Below are 20,632 nucleotides of genomic sequence, written 5' to 3'. Positions count from 1 at the left end.
TGCTGGTACCCACTGCCAGCACCCGGTGCCAGCACCAATTGCCCCCTGAGGGCTTCTCCACCACCCCTGCTCCTGAGGGGCAATCAGGGCAGCAGCCGCGTCTCGCACCCACTGACGGTGCTGTTCCCAATTGCTCCGTACCATCAGCAGGTGCGAGTGGGGCCGGTACCGTCAGCGCATGGGAATGGAGGTGGTGGGAGCAGGGCTGCTGGCAGACAGGGGACCAAGCAGGGGGAGGGGCCGGGCGGGGGCACGAATGATGGGCCATGACCCGCCCCTGTGCCCACCGCAGCCTCACAGCCCACAGTTCCTTTCAAGGTGCTTGAATTTGTGCACTGGGGCCCTAGTATATCCATAAATATTTTTAAGGCAATATAACTAGTGACAAGGCCTCTGCAATTTGTGGAGTTTGTGACTTGAGCTCTCAATTGAAGAATGAGCTATTTAGGCCTCCAAGGTTAATACTTCTTGAAACAGAGCTTCTGATTAAAATTGGACTGGGTTGTGATCGCTGGGGACAATTATGTGTACAGATTTTGTGTGTTCTCGATTAAGGGTAAAAGTTTAAGTCATTAGTTTACCAGTTAGTTCCTGTGTCTAGCCAATTGTGATTTATCTGTTTCATGAACTATCCATGGGAACTGTTGGCGTCTTAGGCCAGCAGATTGCCCTCTGCTCTGGAATATATTTCCAGGTCAGTTGTTCCCACCATCATTTAGTTTGTGTGCTCAAGGGAATGCAAACTGATTTCGGCATTATCTTAAAACATAATTAGGAGGTAACTATGCTGCCAAAAAGTTACATAATGCATTCCAAAGCCAATTAAAATTTAATTTTGGACCAAGCATGCTGAATATACCCTTTTAGCACAGGTTTAAATGGTTGAGTTATGGGTACTCATGTAGAATAGTTTTTTAATGTAAATCTTTCTTTCAGGGCTCAGAAATTCTGATAGTTCAAATTTCATGGGGGGAAAATTTAAAAATTACAGTCTCAAACATTTGTCTCACTACAACAGGTATGTCTATCCACTATCTTAGAAGCCTTAAAATCCAGAATGTTTGAACATCTCAATATTCAAAGTTGGTCCACAGCCTGAGAGATCCACCCCAAAAATCTGCATTTTAACAAGATACCCCAGGCAACTTGTGTGCACATTAAACATTGAGAGGCCTTGTTCTCATACCTAACTGAAGCTCACTGCAGAGCAACCTCAAGAAAACTGGGCAGTGCGTCATTATTGGAAATGTCAACTAACACAACATGTAAGGATGATTCCTAGGTATGTCAATAAAGCAACTGAATGGTGGTGTGTGATTCACTCGGACAGGGACTATGGAATGAAGATGATGAATAAAAAATGGTAATAGGAGAAATATGGGAGAATATTCAGATTTTGGCAACTGGTAAATAATGAATAATTACTACTTGGAACTCTGAAATTAAGACAATTTTTCTAATTTAGAGTAGAATATTCTCATTTCTATTTCTGAAACCCAAACATTTTAGTTTTTTGTTGTTGTTGTTGTTGTTTTTGTTTTTTTTTTTAATATATGTTATTGATTTTTTACAGAGAGGAAGGGAGAGGGATAGAAAGCTAGAAACATCGATGACAGAGAAACATCGACCAGCTGCCTCCTGCACACCCCCTACCGGGGATGTGCCCGCAACCAAGGTACATGCCCTTGACCGGAATCGAACCTGGGGCCCTTCAGTCCGCAGGCCGACGCTCTATCCACTGAGCCAAACCGATCTTGGCAACATTTTAGTTTTAATATGAATCTTTTGTAATATATTTTCATTAGTACACTGATTCTTTTTTGCCTTTACTTGATAGATATAAATCTGCTCTACTGGTGTTATTGTTAAAATTTATTTTAAAAACAAGTTGAACATAGATTTTAGCAAAAAAAAAAAAAAAAAAAAAAAAAAAAAAAGGTCCTAGTGAAAACAATACAGTGTTTGGCTATAAAGTAGCCCCCGTGCCGACAATGCAGGAATCCCAATAAGAACACAGTACTGCAGCCCTGCCCTGGCTGGGGTGGCTCAGTTGGCTGGAGCATTATTCCATATACCAAAAGGTTGAAAGTTTGATTGCCAGTTGGGGTTGGGAGGCAAACAATCCATGTTCTCTCTCACATAGATGTTTCTCCCTCTCTCTCCTCCTTTCCTTCTCTCTAAAAATCAATAAGCATATCCTTGGGTGAGGATTTTTTAAAAGAATATACTACTGCACAGCCTATAGTTACAACTATTTCCTCCTAGTAAAGACTTCTGAACAATATGCTTTAAAATTATTTGAAGTTATTTTCTGTTAGGAAGCATTAAACTTCGAGTTTTCATCTTTCTTTTTTTTTTTTTATAAATATATTTTATTGATTTTTTACAGAGAGGAAGAGAGAGGGATAGAGAGTTAGAAACATCGATCAGCTGCCTCTTGCACAACCCCTACTGGGGATGTGCCCGCAACCAAGGTACATGCCCTTGACCGGAATCGAACCTGGGACCTTTCAGTCCGCAGGCCGACGCTCTATCCACCGAGCCAAACCGGTCTCGGCTCATCTTTCTTTGGTTCCCAGTCATCCATAAGATGTTTTTGCCTGGTTATGGGTTAAGGGAAGATGAAGATATTATAAAAAGTTAGCATCATATATGTAACCATTGCTGATTCATGTGCTCTAATAAGACCACTATTCACGAATCAGTTCCTACAATTAATTCATGTTCTCTGACATGATTCCTTGGAAAATAATGCAGATCTTCTGTTCAATTATTAAGCATGTTACAGAATCACTGCACTTTAATTTGGGGTGGCATTTCAAAATGTTATTTGTGATAGTTCAACCTATTTCATAGTCAGCCTTTTTAGCTAAAAGTATTATAAGCATACTCAACTGTCCTGAAAGTAAAAACAAAAGACACAAAGAGTAGACTGTAGCAACCTTAAAATGTTCCTAATTGATTCAAAGTGTTTCTGTAAATATGAGTGAAATTAGAAAGAAGGTTATGTCGCCAACTTTTACTTAAACCCTGGGGGTGGAAAACAGAGAACTTGTTCCTAAGGGAAGCTTCTGCTGCTCTAGCTGTCCTTACCTCTTAGCTTTGCCCTTTGGCTCCAGCACCACACCCTGCATTAGTCCAGCCTAGACCCTGAGGCTTCAAGCAGCAGGTGGTTAAGGGTCACTGATGGCAGTAGGGTTCCTGGGTGAAAGATGGAAACCTTACTCTTCCAGGTCCGCCTATCTGTATGGAAAGGAGCAGTTCAGACCAGACCCAGAGACACCTTCCTTCTCTGCAGGTAGGTACCATTCAAGTATAGCCCTTATATTCCTTCAAGAGCTCCAACTCTCCTAAGCCTACAGCGTTGGATAAGTGGAAACCCATCCATTGCAGCTTTGCCCCCACATTCCCACTTCCTGCAAAGGTGGTTTATAATCCAAGTAACCAGGAGGTCTTCCCAAGTAAATCAGTGGTCTCCATGCTATGGTGAGTTTGGGAGGAAAGGGAGGGAAGGACCAAGAAAGTCTCCTGGAGAGTGATATTTAAAATGCTAAATAGTTCTTGGTTTCCACCCTTAAGATTCTGATTCAGGAGGTCTGAGCTGAGGACCAAACTATTTGCATTTTATAAATTGCCCCAAGCAATTCTGATGTAGGAAAAAGTGATATAATTGGTTTGAGAATAGCAATTACCACCTTTGCAAATAAATCACTTATTCTTAAACATTTATTTCATGTTCTTTATTGATTTCAGAGAGGAAGGAAAGGAGGAGAGATTGAGCCTACAGCTTGGGCATGTGCCCCTGACTGGAATCGAATCCAGGACCCTTCAGTCCGCAGGCCGAGGCTCTATCCACTGAACCAAACCGGCCAGGGCATCTATTTCATATTCTTTTTTTTTTTTTTTTAATTTAATGAATCTTTATTGTTCAGATTACAATTGTTTCTCCTTTTTCCCCACATATCTCCCCACCACCCAGTTCCTACCCCCCCTCTTCCCTTACCTCCCCCCCCCGCTGTCCTTATCCATAGGTGTATGATTTTTGTCCAGTCTCTTCCCATACTCCCCACACAGACACCCCTTTCCCCCTGAGAATTATCAATCCACTCCCATTCTATGCCTGATTCTATTAAGTTCACCAGTTTATTCTGTTCCTCAGATTTTTAATTCACTTGACTTTTAGATTCACTTGTTGATATATATGTATTTGTTGTTCATAATTTTTATCTTTCTTCTTCTTTTTCCTCTTTTTAAAGAATACCTTTCAGCATTTCATATAATGCTGGTTTGGTGGTGATGAACTCCTTTAGCTTTTTCTTATCTGTGAAGCTCTTTATCTGCCCTTCAATTCTGAATGATAACTTTGCTGGGTAGAGTAGTCTTGGTTGTAGGTTCCTGCTATTCATCACTTTGAATATTTCTTGCCACTCCCGTCTGGCCTGCATGGTTTCTGTTGAGAAATTAGCTGATAATCGTATGGGAGCTCCCTTGTAGGTAACTAACTGTTTTTCTCTTGCTGCTCGTAAGATTCTCTCTTTGTCTTTTGCTCTTGGCATTTTAATTATGATGTGTCTTGGTGTGGTCCTCTTTGGATCCCTTTTGTTTGGGGTTCTGTGCGCTTCCTGGACTCGTAAGTCTATTTCTTTCATCAGGTGGGGAAAGTTTTCGTTCATTATTTCTTCAAATAGGTTTTCAGCATCTTGCTCTCTCTCTTCTTCTGGTACCCCCATAATTCTGATGTTGGTTCGCTTGAAGTTGTCCCAGAGACTTCTTACACTATCTTCAACTTTCTGAATTCTCTTCACTTCATGCTTCTCTGGAGGAGTGTCCTTGGCCTCTTTGTATTCCAAATCTTTGAGTTGATTCTTGCAATCCTCTAGTCTGCTTTTGGGTCTCTGTATAATATTTTTTATCTCAGTCAGTGTATGTTTAATTTCTAGTTGGTCCTTTTTCATATCCTCAAGGGTCTCATTGAATTTATCGGCCTTTTCCATGAAATTCTTGAAAAACCTTATAACCGTGGTTTTGAACTCTATGTCCAGTCACTTATTCTCCTCCATTTCTTTGGTTTGTGATCTGTTTCCTTGCCTTCTCATATTCTCTGCTTCCCTGGGTTGGTAGGGTAGTTTTGTGTACTAGGTGTCCTATTGGTTCAACGGGTCAGCCTCCCAGTTACTTGAGGTGGACACTCTTGGTGTACCCTTGTGTACTGTGTGTCCCCCAGCAGGAGCTACAGCAAGGGCTAGTTTTCTCCTCCTTTGCTTGGGCGGTTTTGGAGCAGTCTGGAGCTGTAGTTGGTTAAGCTGCCACAGAACAGGCCATTTATATGTAAAAGCCGCTGTGTGGAGCCGGGGCGGGTTTGTAGAATGTGCGGGGCGGGGCCTCAGGGCGGGGCCTCAGGGCTGGGCGGGGTCTCAGGGCGTCACTAGGCTGGGGCGTGGCCAACGGCAATGGCTGCCGTCAGCCGTCTCTGCCTTTCCACGTTTCCAAGTCCCTGCGCCCCGCGCTCCAGCGCAGTAAACACTGATTGCTGGGCGCACCTCTGCAAAAAAGTCACTCTCACTTTCCGACCCGATGGCCGAGAGTCCAGCTTCTCCCCGTAGGCGTCTGGGTCCCCGAGTGTCCCCAGAAACTGGATTTCAGAGTGATCGGGAGCTTGTCTCCCTGCGGGTTGAAGAAAAGCCGCGCACCCAGCCGCCCGCCGCTGCCGGCCCGATTCGCGTGCCTCCGTACCTCAGCTTTTCAGCGATTGTGCTCCTTTCTGTTCTCAGCTGTAAATCTTCCACTCAGCCAGCTTTCCCGTGGTTCTGGGTGGTAGACGTTTTTGTCTTTTAGTTGTGTTTTTGAAATTGTTGTGTGAGGCAGCAGATTAGTTGTTTAACTATGCCGCCATCTTGGTTCCGGCATCTATTTCATATTCTTAACTGATGTTGTTAACTTCCTGTTTGGTTCCATTCAACATTTACTAAGCAACTATTGTTTGCAGAGAATTGTACTACTTTCTGCTTTCCTGGTGTATTTGGACTGTGTGGAAGGGATGAGGAGAAGAGGATGTGACCACATTAGAGAGCTATTTCTCAACTTCCTAAAGAAAGACTGATTCAGCCTTCCATGATTTGTGAAACAGATTAACCAGAACAAGCACATTACCCAACCACAGTTGCTATCATTTTACTAACCTTTTTAGGGTACCAGTGTACCAGAGATGTCACAGCCTTGCCAGTGGGAGGGGCAATTCTGTAAACCAAACTGCCACAGTTCAAATTCTACCTTTTCCACTTACCTGAGATGACCATAGATGAGTAATTTAATTTTTCTGTGCCTCAGTTTCCTCATCTGTGAAAATAAGGACATAACCCTCACTTCAGTGAGTTTCTATGAGGATTGAATGAAACACTTGAATATCTCATTGACGTAGAGAGCGCCAAGAATCTAAATAATATTCTTAAAATTCATTGCATTTTTCTGTCAAAGCCACCAAGCCCTCGTGAGAACAGTAGGAAATGCTTCCGGGCTGATTTGGACAGTGGAATTAAAATGTATGTGTAGTTCAGATGAATTACTATAACTACAGTGACCTTGTTATTTGCTCCTTTATTTTATACGGTTTCCTCACCCTTGACTTCTTGGAGAGTTTGTCCCGCTCATGCCACCCTCCGCCCGAAAGTCTCCATCCCAAACCCCGACTGCCGGGGGCACGGAGGCGTCCGGAGGCGCGCGGCCCCAGGCGGGCGCCCCGCGGGGCCAGCACCAGGGCGGCCGGCCCCGAGCCCAGCCCGGAGGCGGAGGAGCGCGGACCGGCCCCGCCCCGCAGGGCGCCCCACCCCCGGGCCGCAGAGCGGGCGCGGCCTGTGGGCGGGGCGTGCGCAGCCACGTGACCGCCGCGATAAGAGCGCCCGGGCGGACGCCAGCCGCCGCGCCTCCCTGCAGCCGCTCCGCCGGCCCGGCTCCCCCGCCACCCACCTGCGGCCGCGGTGCCCCCGCCCCAGGCAGCACCATGGCAGGTACGCCCCGCGCCGCCCACGCCCCGCCGGCCCCGCCCCGCCGCCGCCCCGCAGCCCTGGCCCGGGAGTTCCCGGCCGGAGGACCGCCGCAAAGTTGCCACAGGCGGCCGCCTGGCCTGGCGCTTCCAGCCCCGGCGGCCGCCCCGCCATCCGGGGGCGCGGAGGTGGGGCCCCCGGCAGAGTCTGGTCCCGCGGGGCCCCGTCTCCTCCGTCCTGCCCGCCGCCGCGGGCTGGAGCCTCCGGAGGGGCGTCCGCGAGGCCGGGACGCCGGCGGCCAGGCCCGGCTCCCGGCCTCCCGCCCCGGCTGGCGGGCACGCCGAGCCTATTTTTAGGCCCTCGGGGCCGGTTTCGGGAGGCCGGAGCCGAGCGGCGGGAGGGCGCCGGCCCACTTGTTGCCGGCTGTCCGGCCGCCGGGCCCCGGGGTCCTCCCGTGTCGAGGCTGATGGCGGGGATGTTACTGCGGGAAGACTGCAGGTGCGGCGCGTCCGTGGGAGGGGGCCCCCCACCACCTCCCCGGCCTTGACCGTCCCCGGTAATGTTTGCGAGGGCTGCTGTTGGAGCCCACGTTCCCGGGCGTTGGTCCTGCCCCGAGCTGCGTCCTGGAACCCACCCGCACCGTGTTTCCCGAAGCCTTTGGATCCCTCCTCCCTGAATTAAACTTTCCTTCCGGATCCCCTGGGATCTGCACGCTCTCGAGCGGAAACATCCCTCCTTGTGCCCACATTAAGTCCCCCTGGGGCAGGCTGGAACGTTCCTTACTGTGAGGGATGGTTGGACGAACAGGTAGAGGGTGACGGGCATGACAAGGGACAGGTGTCACCGGCTGGGACGCCGGCACCTCCAGGGATGGGGAACACCCGTCTTCCTAGAGCGGAGCAGTGGGCTTGCCCGGAAGAGAGCCCGGCACCGTGCGTGAAGATGGCCCTCAGGTCAGAGCCCGGGGATGCACTTTCCTCTCACCCCTCCGTGGAATTTCCACTGCCTTCTGCCTCCACATTGGAAAATGGGCAAAGGGAGAATGAGGAAACCTAAGACAGAGAGTGGCTTTGTGACAAAATGTCCCAGCTCCCTGTCTGGGCAACAGTGACCCCAAATGACCCCTACCAGGGCTTGATCCTAAGTATCCTGTACACTTGGGTGCCCACCAACTTACTGCAGTTAAAATCCCCTCAGAAACAGTGTGTCCCAGAATCACTGCAGGGAAGGACTGGGGGAATCCTAAGGCATGCTGGTGGCCTTGGCAGGGTGGGGTTTGTTGAGCAGGAAGAATAATCCGTCTGTTTGCCTTTGGTCCCCGCAATTAGGTGATTATTGGAGACAGTTTGTGTGTGTGTGTGTGTGTGTGTGTGTGTGAGAGAGAGAGAGAGAGAGAGAGAGAGAGAGAGAGAATGAGAATGAATATGTTGGGGGAGCAGAGTGCAGGGTAGGGGGTACTGCTTGCTTCTCCAAGGAAAACAAAGCACCTTCATGAGCTTGTGAGGTGATTCTTAAGTCAGTTTAACAGCCATTGGCCACTGTTTAGATAGAAGCATTTAGGAGGCAAAGCCTCTCTGAAGAGCTGACATTTGAGCAGACACTCAGAGTGACCCTGGAGGGGTGGTGGGAGGCCTTTGCTCCAGGTTGAGAAAACGGTAAAAAGCCCAGGGCCTGGCAGAAATGTGAGCGCCAGAACGAAGAGTGTGGCCTCTGCTCTCAGATGCTCTCAGCTCTCAATTGGAGTTGTTAGTTGGATTTATCCTTGGCTGAAAATACTGGCTATGGTACCTTCCAGGAGAAACAGAAATCACACTTCTGGTAGCTTCATCGCCATCTGTTAATTGCCTCTGAGTGTTAAGCTAGTCTGAGAATTTAGCTTGTTTGGATTCTAAATTAGGACAGATTGAGAGAGGAACTGGTTTTTACCAAATTATTGGTTGCGATGGGTCCTGGGGTGGCTCTTGTAATGAGTGTTGTTTTTTCCCTCTTTGTATTAAGATCAGGCCTTTGTTACTCTGACCACAAATGATTCCTACACCAAAGGAGCCCTGGTGCTGGCCTTGTCTCTCAGACAGCACGGGACCACCAGGAGGCTGGCGGTGCTTGCCACTCCGCAGGTCTCGGACTCCATGAGGTGAGGACTGCGCTGCCTGTGTGTGGTGGTGCTTTGACGCCCCTCTCCCATTGCTGGCATCAGTGGGCACTGAGGCCATACCCTTTACAGGGGGTGAGCACCCGGGGGAGGAAGATTCAAGTTGATGAGTGAAGGATTTCAGGGTATGAAACCTCTGTCTAGTTTTCGGGAGATATTCCAGCCAAGCTCCCTTCTGTGACGTGAGGAGTAGATTGATTCCCCCTTAACAAGTTCTCAGGGTGTGGGTTTCCATACAGGCATTCCCTTCCTGTAGTCACACTTCACATGCACTCCGTTCCCAAAATGCAGCAGGGGCTGTTTGGTTTCCTGTTTCAAACCAGGGAAACCTCAGGTGACTTTCAAAGAAAATAGCAGTTTTCTCCACTGCCACTGACATTTGTAACCTAAAGATCTTTATTTACAGACTAATAAATGGGTATAGTTGCCAAAGGACTTTCTGAATTTGGGGTTGTGCTAGGAGAGCAGCCCAAGGCCCACAGCCGCTTGTTGTTTGGGTTATTCACTTTGATTTGTTGGAATTAAATTTTGAGTATCTGAATGAACTACCCACTTCCTAATACTAACTTTAAAAATATCTGGGCACACTAGCTACTCTGTATTGTGTTTATTTTGGCATTCTTTTATCCCTCTTAGAAATTGAAAACATCTTTTTGTGACTTTTCAAAATATGTGATCACATGCTAAGGATCTCTGAAAAGGAGAATATATATATACACACACACACACACACACACACACACACATACACATACATGTACACAAGCAACCTTGTTTCTAAAGGGTACTTCAGGGAAATGCAAGGAAGTTTATCTCCTAGCCCTGGCCTGGTGACTCGGTTGGTTGGAGCGTTGTCCCATACATCAAAAGGTTGCGGGTTCCAGTCCCAGTCAGGGCACATACCTAGGTTGTGGGTTCGATCCCCAGTCTGGACGTGTACAGGAGGCAACCAATTGATTTTTCTCTGTCACATCAATGTTTCTCTATCTCCCTCTCTCTCTCAAAATCAATTAACAAAAACAAAATTTATCTCCTAATGTGTATATCCTAATTTGTAGTTTATTTATGGGGATGTATATAAGAGGATAGATGTAGTCTTAGTATCCCCACCTCCCCCAACTCCATACCCACGCCTTTACTGTGGTAAATGGTACCATTGACCATTTCTTTTCAATAAGATCAAGTTTACTGTGCAAAATAGAACATATTCTTGGACAGTTCTGGAGACAAGTAATACAGTATCAGTTTTGTTGTGCATGTCTGATATTATAAACTCTGTTATGATCTGTCTTTATCGTGTTTTAACTTAGGTTGAGTTTAGTGTCTTACTAAGTATACTCCTCTCACCACTTTCGGATTGCTTCCTAAAATAAATCTTTAATTAATTGGGGACATGGAGAAGTGTTGTACTTCACAAACCAAAGTGAGTCTCTTTATGCCAGGAGTGGTAAGCACATCGTAAATGCTGGTTGCATTCTATTCTAATACAGCAACGGAATAACTGAGCCCTTGCACTTCTTTTGAGACAGGTTCAGGCCATCCTCTGTTAACTTCTTTAGCAAAGGTTATTAGTTACAGGATTCATTGCAGACATTATATGTACTTCACTCAGCATCATTTGTAAAAATACGTGATAGTCGGAAAGAATCAGTTCTAATAAGATATTGTAAATACGTAGGCTGTTGCAAAGATGCACTCTTACCACATGTGAGTCACTTTCACAGCTGTTGCCGCAGTTTGCCTGATGTTTGGTGGTATAATAAAAAATAAGAAATTTCTATAGTAGTGTCTTAAGACAAGTGCTTCATGCTCACCATAAGCAGTTATTTTAGTGAAGTTAATTGCACATGCAAAATAACATAATTTGTCCTGAAGTAAATGAGGACATATTTAAGAGATTGTGCTATGCCAAAGTAATAGCTTGCCCTAGTAGTGCATGGATTGGCTAATAAGAATGCAGTCTTATGGTAGATGTGACTTGTTCTGAAAAGATGCTAAACACTGGTTTTGAATTTTATTTTGACAGGAAAGTTTTAGAGACAGTCTTCGATGAAGTCATCATGGTAGATGTTTTGGACAGTGGCGATTCTGCTCATCTGACCTTAATGAAGAGGCCTGAGTTGGGTGTTACCTTAACTAAGCTCCACTGTTGGTCACTTACACAGTATTCAAAATGTGTGTTCATGGATGCAGATACTCTGGTGAGTGTGGCTTTGATAGCTAACAGGATGTATATGGTAGCTGCGGTCAGTTAGGCATTAGCAGAACGCTGCCAAGACTTCACAGTAAAGTTCAGATTAAAACAAGTGTCAGGTGATGAAGAAAAGCAGGCCCAGGCTGCCTCACAGCTGTCATCTGAACAGTTAAGACCAGCAACAGATTGCATCTTTTGTGTTGGATGATTTAGAGCTTAAGAACATTTTTGTAATGCTTTCCCTCCCCATCTTTGAATCAGGTCCTAGCAAATATTGATGATCTCTTTGAGAGAGAAGAATTGTCGGCGGCTCCAGACCCTGGGTGGCCTGACTGCTTCAATTCCGGAGTCTTTGTGTATCAGCCTTCAGTGGAAACATACAGCCAGTTGCTGCGCGTTGCTTCCGAGCAAGGTAGTTTTGATGGTAAGTATATCTCTTTATCATGTTATCTCTTTATCTGATCAGCTGTTAGTAAATTCTAGGAGCTGCTCTTCTCAGGGATATAGTTGTTGTGGTTCCTTGTGCCTCAAACACAGCATTACATGAGGTGTAGCAAGCTTTTTATGTTGTGCACTTTGGAAATACTAGTGTGTTTGTGTGTGCACCTGCGTCTTTTTTCTATAGGTACATAAGAGTATCCTAACCTAGGACAGGCAGTTTACAGACTTACCTTTATTGGTTTTCCTGTGTCTAAATTAGAGTATGATAAATGAGTCATGTTTATTCAAGAATTCAAAAGAATCTGAGGCCAATAAAAAACTTTAACAACTATCTAAACCCGAATAAACTTACATGCAAGACCTAACAGGACCAAGTGTTGTCTCCATGGAAATTGCAGGAATAAACCTAATAATTTGGCTCTATCCTCTTAGGAGACATTAAAAAAGAAGATAGGGCCGGAGCCGGTTTGGCTCAGTGGATAGAGCGTCGGCCTGCGGACTGAAGGGTCCTGGGTTCGATTCCGGTCGGGGGCATGTACCTTGGTTGCGGGCACATCCCCGGTAGGGGTTGTGCAGGAGGCGGCTGATCGATGTTTCTCTCTCATTGATGTTTCTAACTCTCTATCCCTCTCTCTTCCTCTCTGTAAAAAATCAATAAAATTTTAAAAAAATAAAGATAAAAAAAAAAATAAATAAGAAGATAGGCAGTTTACATGAATAATCTTTGTCTCCATATTCTTATTCTCTGTAAGGCTTTGCATCATATAGAGTGGCATCTGTAAGGCTGAAGAGTGATCACTGGCGAAGTCATCATCCATTTTCCATAATGATAAGTGTATACAGTACATAGAAAGGTTCTGACTACTTGTGAATTAGGGTCTCACATTCTTTGGAGACTTTTGATCAAATGAATTAGTAGGTATGCTTCTATTTCAGGACAGTCTCTGAAATAAAAAGCTGTGTGTGTGTTTTTTAACGACAAAACCATACACAATAAGACAAAACAAGTAGTTAAATGCAAAAGCAGCTTTTTAGAAATTAATGTTGATGAACCTTTTGAATAAAAGAAAGACCCCGTGTATCCAGGAAGAAAGACATGCCTCAGGAGAAGCCCTCTCAGCAGTGACTCACTGTCAGATACTTGACATTGTGGCAAAAGCCCAGGCCAGGAACTCAGGGCTGGTCCAGGGCCTGAGCTCTGCAGCAGACCAGGCCCCAGGGGCTTTCTCCTCCTTACTTCCCTCTTAGAGCAGACTTGAGATTTTCAGTGAGTAGATCTTTTGAACTAGCAGAAACAGCTTTCCTCAGGGACATAAGGTTCTGGCCTCAGTGCAGATATGATTGATTTCCATTAACTAGTTATAAATCTAAAAATCAAAATCTCAAAATTAGACTTTCTAAATAAAAAAATTAAATCGGAAAGTTTATCTGAAGTTAAGAGATTGGAAGTGAACCATTTTAAATTATACATAACACTGAAATTGTGTTTTTTTTTTAAATAAATCTTTATTGTGCAGATTATTACATTTGTTCCTCTTTTTTCCCTCCATAGCTCCCCTCCATCCGGTTCCCATCCCACCCCCTGCCCTTACCACCCTCCCCCCACTGTCCTCGTGCATAGGTGTACGATTTTTTTAAAAAATATATATTTTATTGATTTTTTACAGAGAGGAAGGGAGAGGGATAGAGAGCTAGAAACATCGATGAGAGAGAAACATCGACCAGCTGCCTCCTGCACACCCCCCACGGGGGATGTGCCCGCAACCAATGTACATGCCCTTGACCGGAATCGAACCTGGGACCCTTCAGTCCGCAGACCGACGCTCTATCCACTGAGCCAAACCGGTTTCGGCCAGGTGTATGATTTTTGTCCAGTCTCTTCCCACACCCCCCACTCCGCCTTCCCCCCAAGAATTGTCAGTCTGCTCCCTTTCTATGCCCCTGATTCTATTATATTCACCAGTTTATTCTGTTCATCAGATTATTTATTCACTTGATTTTTAGATTCATATGTTGATAGATACGTATTTGTTGTACTTTGTTGTTCATAATTTTTATCTTTACCTTTTTCTTCTTCTTCCTCTTCTTAAAGAATACCCTTCAGCATTTCATATAATATTGGTTTAGCAGTGATGAACTCCTTTAGCTTTTTCTTACCTGTGAAGCTCTTTATCTGACCTTCAATTCTAAATGATAGCTTTGCTGGGTAGAGTAATCTTGGTTGTAGGTTCTTGCTGTTCATCACTTTGAATATTTCTTGCCACCCCCTTCTGGCCTGCATAGTTTCTGTTGAAGAATCAGCTGACAGTTGTATGGTTACTCACTTGTAGGTAACTAACTGTTTTTTTCTTGCTGCTTTTAATATTCTCTCTTTGTCTTTTGCTCTTGGTATTTTAATTATGATGTGTCTTGGTGTGGTCCTCTTTGGATTCCTCTTGTTTGGGGTTCTCTGCACTTCCTGGACTTGTAAGTCTATTTCTTTCACCAGGTGGGGGAAGTTTTCTGTCATTATTTCTTCAAATAGGTTTTCAATATCTTGCTCTTTCTCTTCTTCTGGCACCCCCATAATTTGGATGTTGGTACGCTTGAAGTTGTCCCAGAGTCTCCTTGCACTATCTTCATATTTTTGGATTCTTTTTTCTTTTTGCTTTTCTGGTTGGGTGTTTTTTGCTTCTTCGTATTTCAAATCTTTGACTTGATTCTTGGGATCCTCTAGTCTGCTGTTGGATCTCTGTATATTATTCTTTATTTCAGTCAGTGTATGCTTAATTTCTAATTGGTCCCTTTTCATATCCTTGAGGGTCTCACTATATTTCTCGGAGATTTCTAGAAGATTCTTGAGTAACCTTATAACCGTGGTTTTTGAACTCTATATCCAGTATTTTGCTTTCATCCATTTCTTTGATTTGTGACCTGTTTCTTTGTCTCCGCATTTTGGCTGCTTCCCAGAGTTGATAGAGTGGCTTTGTGTGCTAGGTGTCCTATAGGGCCCAGTGGCTCAGCCTCCCCAGTTACCTGAGGTGGACACTCTTGGTGCACCCTTTTGTGGGCTGTGTGCACAGTCTTGTTGTAGTTAAGCCTTGATTGCTGTTGGTATCACTGGGAGGAATTGACCTCCAGGCCAATTGGCTGTGAGGACCAGCTGTGTCTACAATGGGAGAACTTCTGTGCAGGAGACACCCTTATGGGGCAGGACTTGCTTCAGTAGGGCTTTGGTGCTCACTGAGTCTGCCCCCTGAGTGTGTCTCTTATGGATGTGAAGAGTTGTAATCTGGATGGTCTCACTCTGACCACTGGGTACACTGGCTCTTGGATCTCCAAGGAGGTGCAAAGTCAGCCACTGCCTGAGGCCACCCAGCAGGAGCTACAGAGAGATCTGCAGATTCCTCCTCTTTGTTTGGTTTTTGGAGGTGCCCAGATGAGGTACAGCTGTGAAGCAATGCTAGCTGCTTGGAGCCTTGAGCCTTCTTTTGGAAGCTCTGGGGCTCTCGGACCCAGCTGCAGATCCTTTTAGGCGAAAGAACAGGCCATTCATATGTAAAAGCCAATGCGCACAGCTTGGGTGGGGTTGTAAATTGAGTGGGGCGGAGTCTCGGAATCACCAGGCTGGAGCAAACAGCAATTGGCTGCCAGTCAGCCCTGCCCTGAAGAGGCCCCTGTGTCTCTGTGTTCCTCGGCACTGTGCAGGAACAATGATCGCTGCAAGCACCTCTGAGAGAAAGCCGCCCTCGTGTTCCGGCCCGATGCCAGACAGTCCAGTTTCTCTCTGTATGAGTCTGGGTCCCCAGAGTCTCACTCGGAAATGGAGTTCAGAGCAGTCAGGAGCTTGTATCTCCCTCCCGATTGAAAAAGACAGCAGTGCACCCAGTTTCCATCCCCTTTTGTGTGCACCTCAATACCTCAACACTTCTATGCCTCCGCACCTCCTACCGGACTCAGTGCGCTTTTCTCTTCCCTTCTAATTGTGGAATTTCCACTCAGCCAGCCTTCCCATGGTTCTGGATGATACTCGTTTTGTCTTTTAGTTGTAGTTTTGATGTGGTTGTTCAAGGTGTTTACCTATGCCGCCATCTTGGTTGTCTTGAAATTGGTTTTTTGATGTTGCTGTTCACTGGAATTGAAATCTTTTTAGTCATTTGAGGATTTGGAATATGCAGCTATTTGAAATGTTATTGAAAAGACTAAGGAAATTTAAGTCTTAATCTTATTTCACTATTTGGTTTGTTTATATTCTGTGCCAGTAGTTCTCAGCCTAGGGTGATTTGGCAACGTCTGGAGACATTTTTGGTTGTTGCAGCTGAGTGGGGAAGATGCCACTGACATTCAGTGAGTGGAGGTTAGGTGTGCTGCTGAATATCCTACAACATACAAGACAGTGTACAGCCAAGAGTTTTCTACCTAAAATGTCAGTAATGCTAAGACTGAGAAACTGCTCTGTACAGGACATTACATGCTCTAGGCCAGTGGTTGGCAAACCGCGGCTCGCGAGCCACATGCGGCTCTTTGGCCCCTTGAGTGTGGCTCGGCGTTAGAACCACTTCTTCAAAATAGTCTCGCCCAGGCCAAAAATCAACCTCTGAGCTTGGGCCACGAAGTTTCAATAGCACTGTACGTGCACGCCCGCACGTGGTATTTTGTGGAAGAGCCACACTCAAGGGGCCAAAGAGCCGCATGTGGCTCGCGAGCCGTGGTTTGCTGACCACTGCTCTAGGACAATGAGCAGAACTGTCTGGACCATAATAAATGGCAGCATCTTACATTAATCAGTCTTGAGTAAGAAGCAATGTGTTGAGTGCTCATTGTAGGCAGGGCCAAGTGTAACTTCTTCACTTTACTGACTTATTTTTTTAGTGCCTACTGTCTCCCTTTCATATAAAGAATGAAAGCTGTATTAATATTTGAATTCAAAACATGTATTCCTTATTTCTGCTGCTTATGCTAAAAGTTGCTTTTGCATAAAAGGAAGGTGAGAGTATATTTAGCAGAAGTCCACTGTTTGTCTTAACCTTCCTGCAAGAGTGTAGCTTTCTTTACCTCTCATCAAATTTGAAGGAAATAATGTCAGAAATTCAGTGTAAATTCTCAATTCCAGTAAATGAATCACATTCTAAAGTAGACCCAGTGGCCTGAAATCTACATGATTATAAAGAGCGTAAAGAGAATTCTATTCTAATGTAGAAGAGCATGAGATGGTGATGTTGGGAGAGAAGAGTTTGGATACCAGATAGTAGTAGTGTGCCATGGTGATAGTTTTAAAATGTAAACTAATTACCTGGTAGAGACCAACCTGGATTATCTACGTTATTCTAAAACCAAGAGGTGCTCACCCGGACAGTGTTGCTCAGTGGTTGAGTGTCAGTCTATGAACCAGGAGGTCACAGTTCAAGTCTCAGGGCACATCCTGGATTGTGGGTTTGATCCCCAGTAGAGAGCATGCAGGAGGCAGCTGATCAATGATACTCTCTCATCATTGATGTTTCTATCTCTCCTCCCTTCCTCTCTAAAATCAATAAAAATACATTTAAAAAATCCTATCTAATAAAGAGGGAATATGCTAACTGACCCTCATGCAGTCACAAAGATGGTGGTGCCCACAGCCAATAAGGAGGGAATATGCTAATTGACTCTCCCTCCCTCAAAGGTGGCGGTGCCCACAGCCACAAGATGGCAGCGCCCAGTCCCCTCAGCCCTGCCAGAGCAGCAGGTGGGTCCAGCTGCTCCGCATGCCTGCCTCCAGAGTACCCCAGTCCCCTCAGCCCTCCAGCCACCCATGGCTGGCCCAAGGCGCAGGCAAGCCTCAGATGGCGGCTGCCCAGCCACCCAGGGCCGGCCTGAGGCACAGGCAAGCCTCGGATGGCGGCTGCCCAGCCACCCAGGGCCGGCCTGAGGCGCAGGCAAGCCTCAGATGGCGGCTGCCCAGCCACCCGTGGCCGGCCCGAGGCGCAGGCAAGCCTCAGATGGCGGCTGCCCAGCCACCCAGGGCCGGCCTGAGGCACAGGCAAGCCTCGGATGGCGGCTGCCCAGCCACCCAGGGCCGGCCTGAGGCACAGGCAAGCCTCAGATGGCGGCTGCCCAGCCACCCAGGGCCGGCCTGAGGCACAGGCAAGCCTCGGATGGCGGCTGCCCAGGGCCGCCCGAGGCTCAGGTAACCAGGGTCGGCCAAGGCTTGCGATGCCGGCAGTGACAGCAGCAGAGGTGTGATGGGACATCGCCTTCCCAATTGCCGGGTCGCCTCCTGCCCCTGTGAGCTCCTGGACTGTGAGAGGGGGCACTCCGGGCTGAGGGACCCCCCTCCAGTGCATGAATTTTCATGTACTGGGCCTCTAGTAAATAAATAAAATCAAGAGGTGCTAGAAACAAAAGTAGATCTAAAATTTGGGCCCAGTATCAGAACCCAAGTTCAGACTTCTTTCTATCAGTACAGGGTTGTTTTTCTGGTGGAAAGAACTCTGGATTTGGAATCAGGGCCAATAGTAAATTGGAAGGGGGCTTAAAAATGGTAGAGGAGTACAGTGGAAGCTACACTGACATTCTCCCAGGACCAAACTGGAAATACAACTAAAATAGAGAAAAACCACCCTGAAAAATTGACTGAAGAATAGTTGGAGAGAACCCTAATAACCAAGGATGGAAAGTGGAGATGCATAGAGACTGGTAGGAAGTGCAGAGGGCAAAAGGGCTGGACATACAGATGGCCAAGAGACATGAAAAATGCTCAAAATTACTGATCTTCAGAGAGATGTAGATCAAAATGACAATGAGGAATCACCTTACACCTGTCAGAATGGCTACCATCAGTGAATGACAAGTGCTGGTGAGGATGTGGAGAAAAGGGAACCGTAGTACATGCTGGTGGGAATGCATGCTGATGTAGCCATTATGGAATGCAGTATGGAGTTTCCTCAAAAAATTAAATATGGCACTGCCATTTTATCCAGTAATCCCACCTCTAGGAATATATCCTTAGAAATCTAAAACACCAATCACAAAGAATGTATGCACCCCTATGTTCATAGCAGCACAATTTACAATAGCTAAGATCTGGAAACAGCCCAAGTGCCCATCAGTAGATGAGTGGATAAAAGAGCGGTGGTACATTTTACACCATGGAATTCTATGCAGCAGTAAAAAAGAAGGGTCTCTTACTCGTTGAAACAGCATGAAGGGACCTGGAGAGTATCATGCTAAGCAAAATAAGCCAGTCAGAGAAAGATAAGTATCACATGATCTCACTCATATGCGGAATCTAATGAACAGAATAAACTGATGAACAAAATAGATCCAGAGACATAGAAGCATGGAACAGACTGTAGAATCTCAGAGGGAAGGTGGGTGGGTGGGAAGAGATCAACCAAAGAACTTGTATGCATATATGCATAACCTAGGGACACAGACAATAGTGTGGTGAAGGCCTGGGGCGGGGGACGGGGGCGGGCTAGAAGGGGTCAATGGGGGAAAAAAGGGAACATATGTAATACTTGCAACAATAAAGATTTAATTAAACATAAAATAAAAAATGAGTACATTGGAAGGAGTATATTTTCTTATACTTTGTGCTGCAAGAAAAATAGCATGAACAGTGTTCCTGGGGTGCCCCTGTGAAAGTCCCTTTTCTATAGAATTAAAATAAATTATAAAATTAATCTAAGAAAACAAAAATAAAAGGTTAAAAACCATATTGAATTAGTTGTAAAAAAAACAGATGCTAGAAGGGTAGGTGAATTTATTGAGAAGCAGGGACATGTAAAAGTGTTCAACTAGACAGTACGTTCTGCTTTTGCAGCCAGAATCTGAACCCACTGAGAGGTTTCCTGTGCCTGCAGCATGCTTCCTTCTCAGCTGCAGTGTTCCAGAAGCCGGCCTTTCTGAAGGTGTTCCACGCACTAGCTCTTGGTGGTGAAGGGTTGAATTTTCTCTCTTAATAAAGCTGCTTAATTGACAGTTGAAATTTTAACGACGCAGATGGAATATATAGTTATTCTCAATATGTTGTTTAAATTAATAGGAGCTCCCAACTGCAAGGCTGTTTTCACTGAATGTGTTGATAAGCTTTACTTACCAGAGCATGTTCACGCGTGTTGTGGGAGCCTGCTCCTATCTGGAGGGGTTTGCAGTAGTCCCCCCCTTTTCCACACTTTGGCTTTTGGGTTTGTTACCTGTGGTCAACCGTGGTCCAAAAATAGTAAACATGGAAAATTTTAGAAAGAAACAATTTATAAGTTGTAAATTGTATGCCATTCTGAGTAGCATGATGAAATCTCATACTGTTCTAGTCCATTCTGAGTCATCCCTTTATCCAGCATCTCCCCATTGTATATGCTTCCCTCCTATTAGCCATCTTGGTTATCAGATTGACCGGGTGTTGCTGTGCTTGTATTCAAGTAACCCTTATTTTACTTAATAATGGCCCCAAAGTGCAAGAGTAGTGAAACTGGCAATTCAGAAATGCCAAAGAGAAGCCATAAAGTGTACGTGTACGTATGCATGTATGTATGTATAGGAAAAAACAGTATATAGGGTTTGGTACTATTTGCAGTTTCAGGCATCCACTGGGGGTCTTGGAATGTATCCCCTGCAGATAACGAGGGACTAGACTACACTATCTTATTGAATCCATACCTGTGTGACATAAAGACTTATTGGACTTATGCTTAATATTAATAGAATATTTCTTTGTGAGCTACATCCTGTTTAATGGCAGTAACCTTGTTGTGCCTCAGGTTTTCCATACAGTGCCTAATTTTGTTTAAGTGTTATGCCACAGGCGAGATGAACATTTTCAGACTTTTCACTGTGCCATACATTTTCTAACATTCACAGGTATCTGCCCAGCCCCTCTCTCCCCGTTTTCCTGAACAGGGGCCT

At 45.6% G+C, this 20,632-nt stretch overlaps 1 protein-coding gene across 1 annotated transcript in view; it reads left to right on the top strand.

Annotated features, from left to right (window-relative positions):
* The first annotated feature begins 6,885 nt into the window (after positions 1–6,885).
* GYG1 (glycogenin 1) overlaps positions 6,886–20,632 on the top strand; it is a 48,803-nt gene continuing 35,056 nt past the window's right edge. Inside the window, exons 1-4 of the mRNA XM_054714113.1 lie at positions 6,886–7,004; positions 8,979–9,114; positions 11,159–11,333; positions 11,588–11,750. Coding sequence (XP_054570088.1) covers positions 6,998–7,004; positions 8,979–9,114; positions 11,159–11,333; positions 11,588–11,750 — 481 coding nt within the window. The 5' untranslated portion in view covers positions 6,886–6,997. The remainder of the gene's footprint in view (positions 7,005–8,978; positions 9,115–11,158; positions 11,334–11,587; positions 11,751–20,632) is intronic.

The sequence above is a fragment of the Eptesicus fuscus genome, chromosome 3 (genome assembly GCF_027574615.1).
Source record: "Eptesicus fuscus isolate TK198812 chromosome 3, DD_ASM_mEF_20220401, whole genome shotgun sequence".
NCBI classification, from domain to species: domain Eukaryota; kingdom Metazoa; phylum Chordata; class Mammalia; order Chiroptera; family Vespertilionidae; genus Eptesicus; species Eptesicus fuscus.
This window is presented reverse-complemented; position numbering and strand designations above follow the sequence as displayed.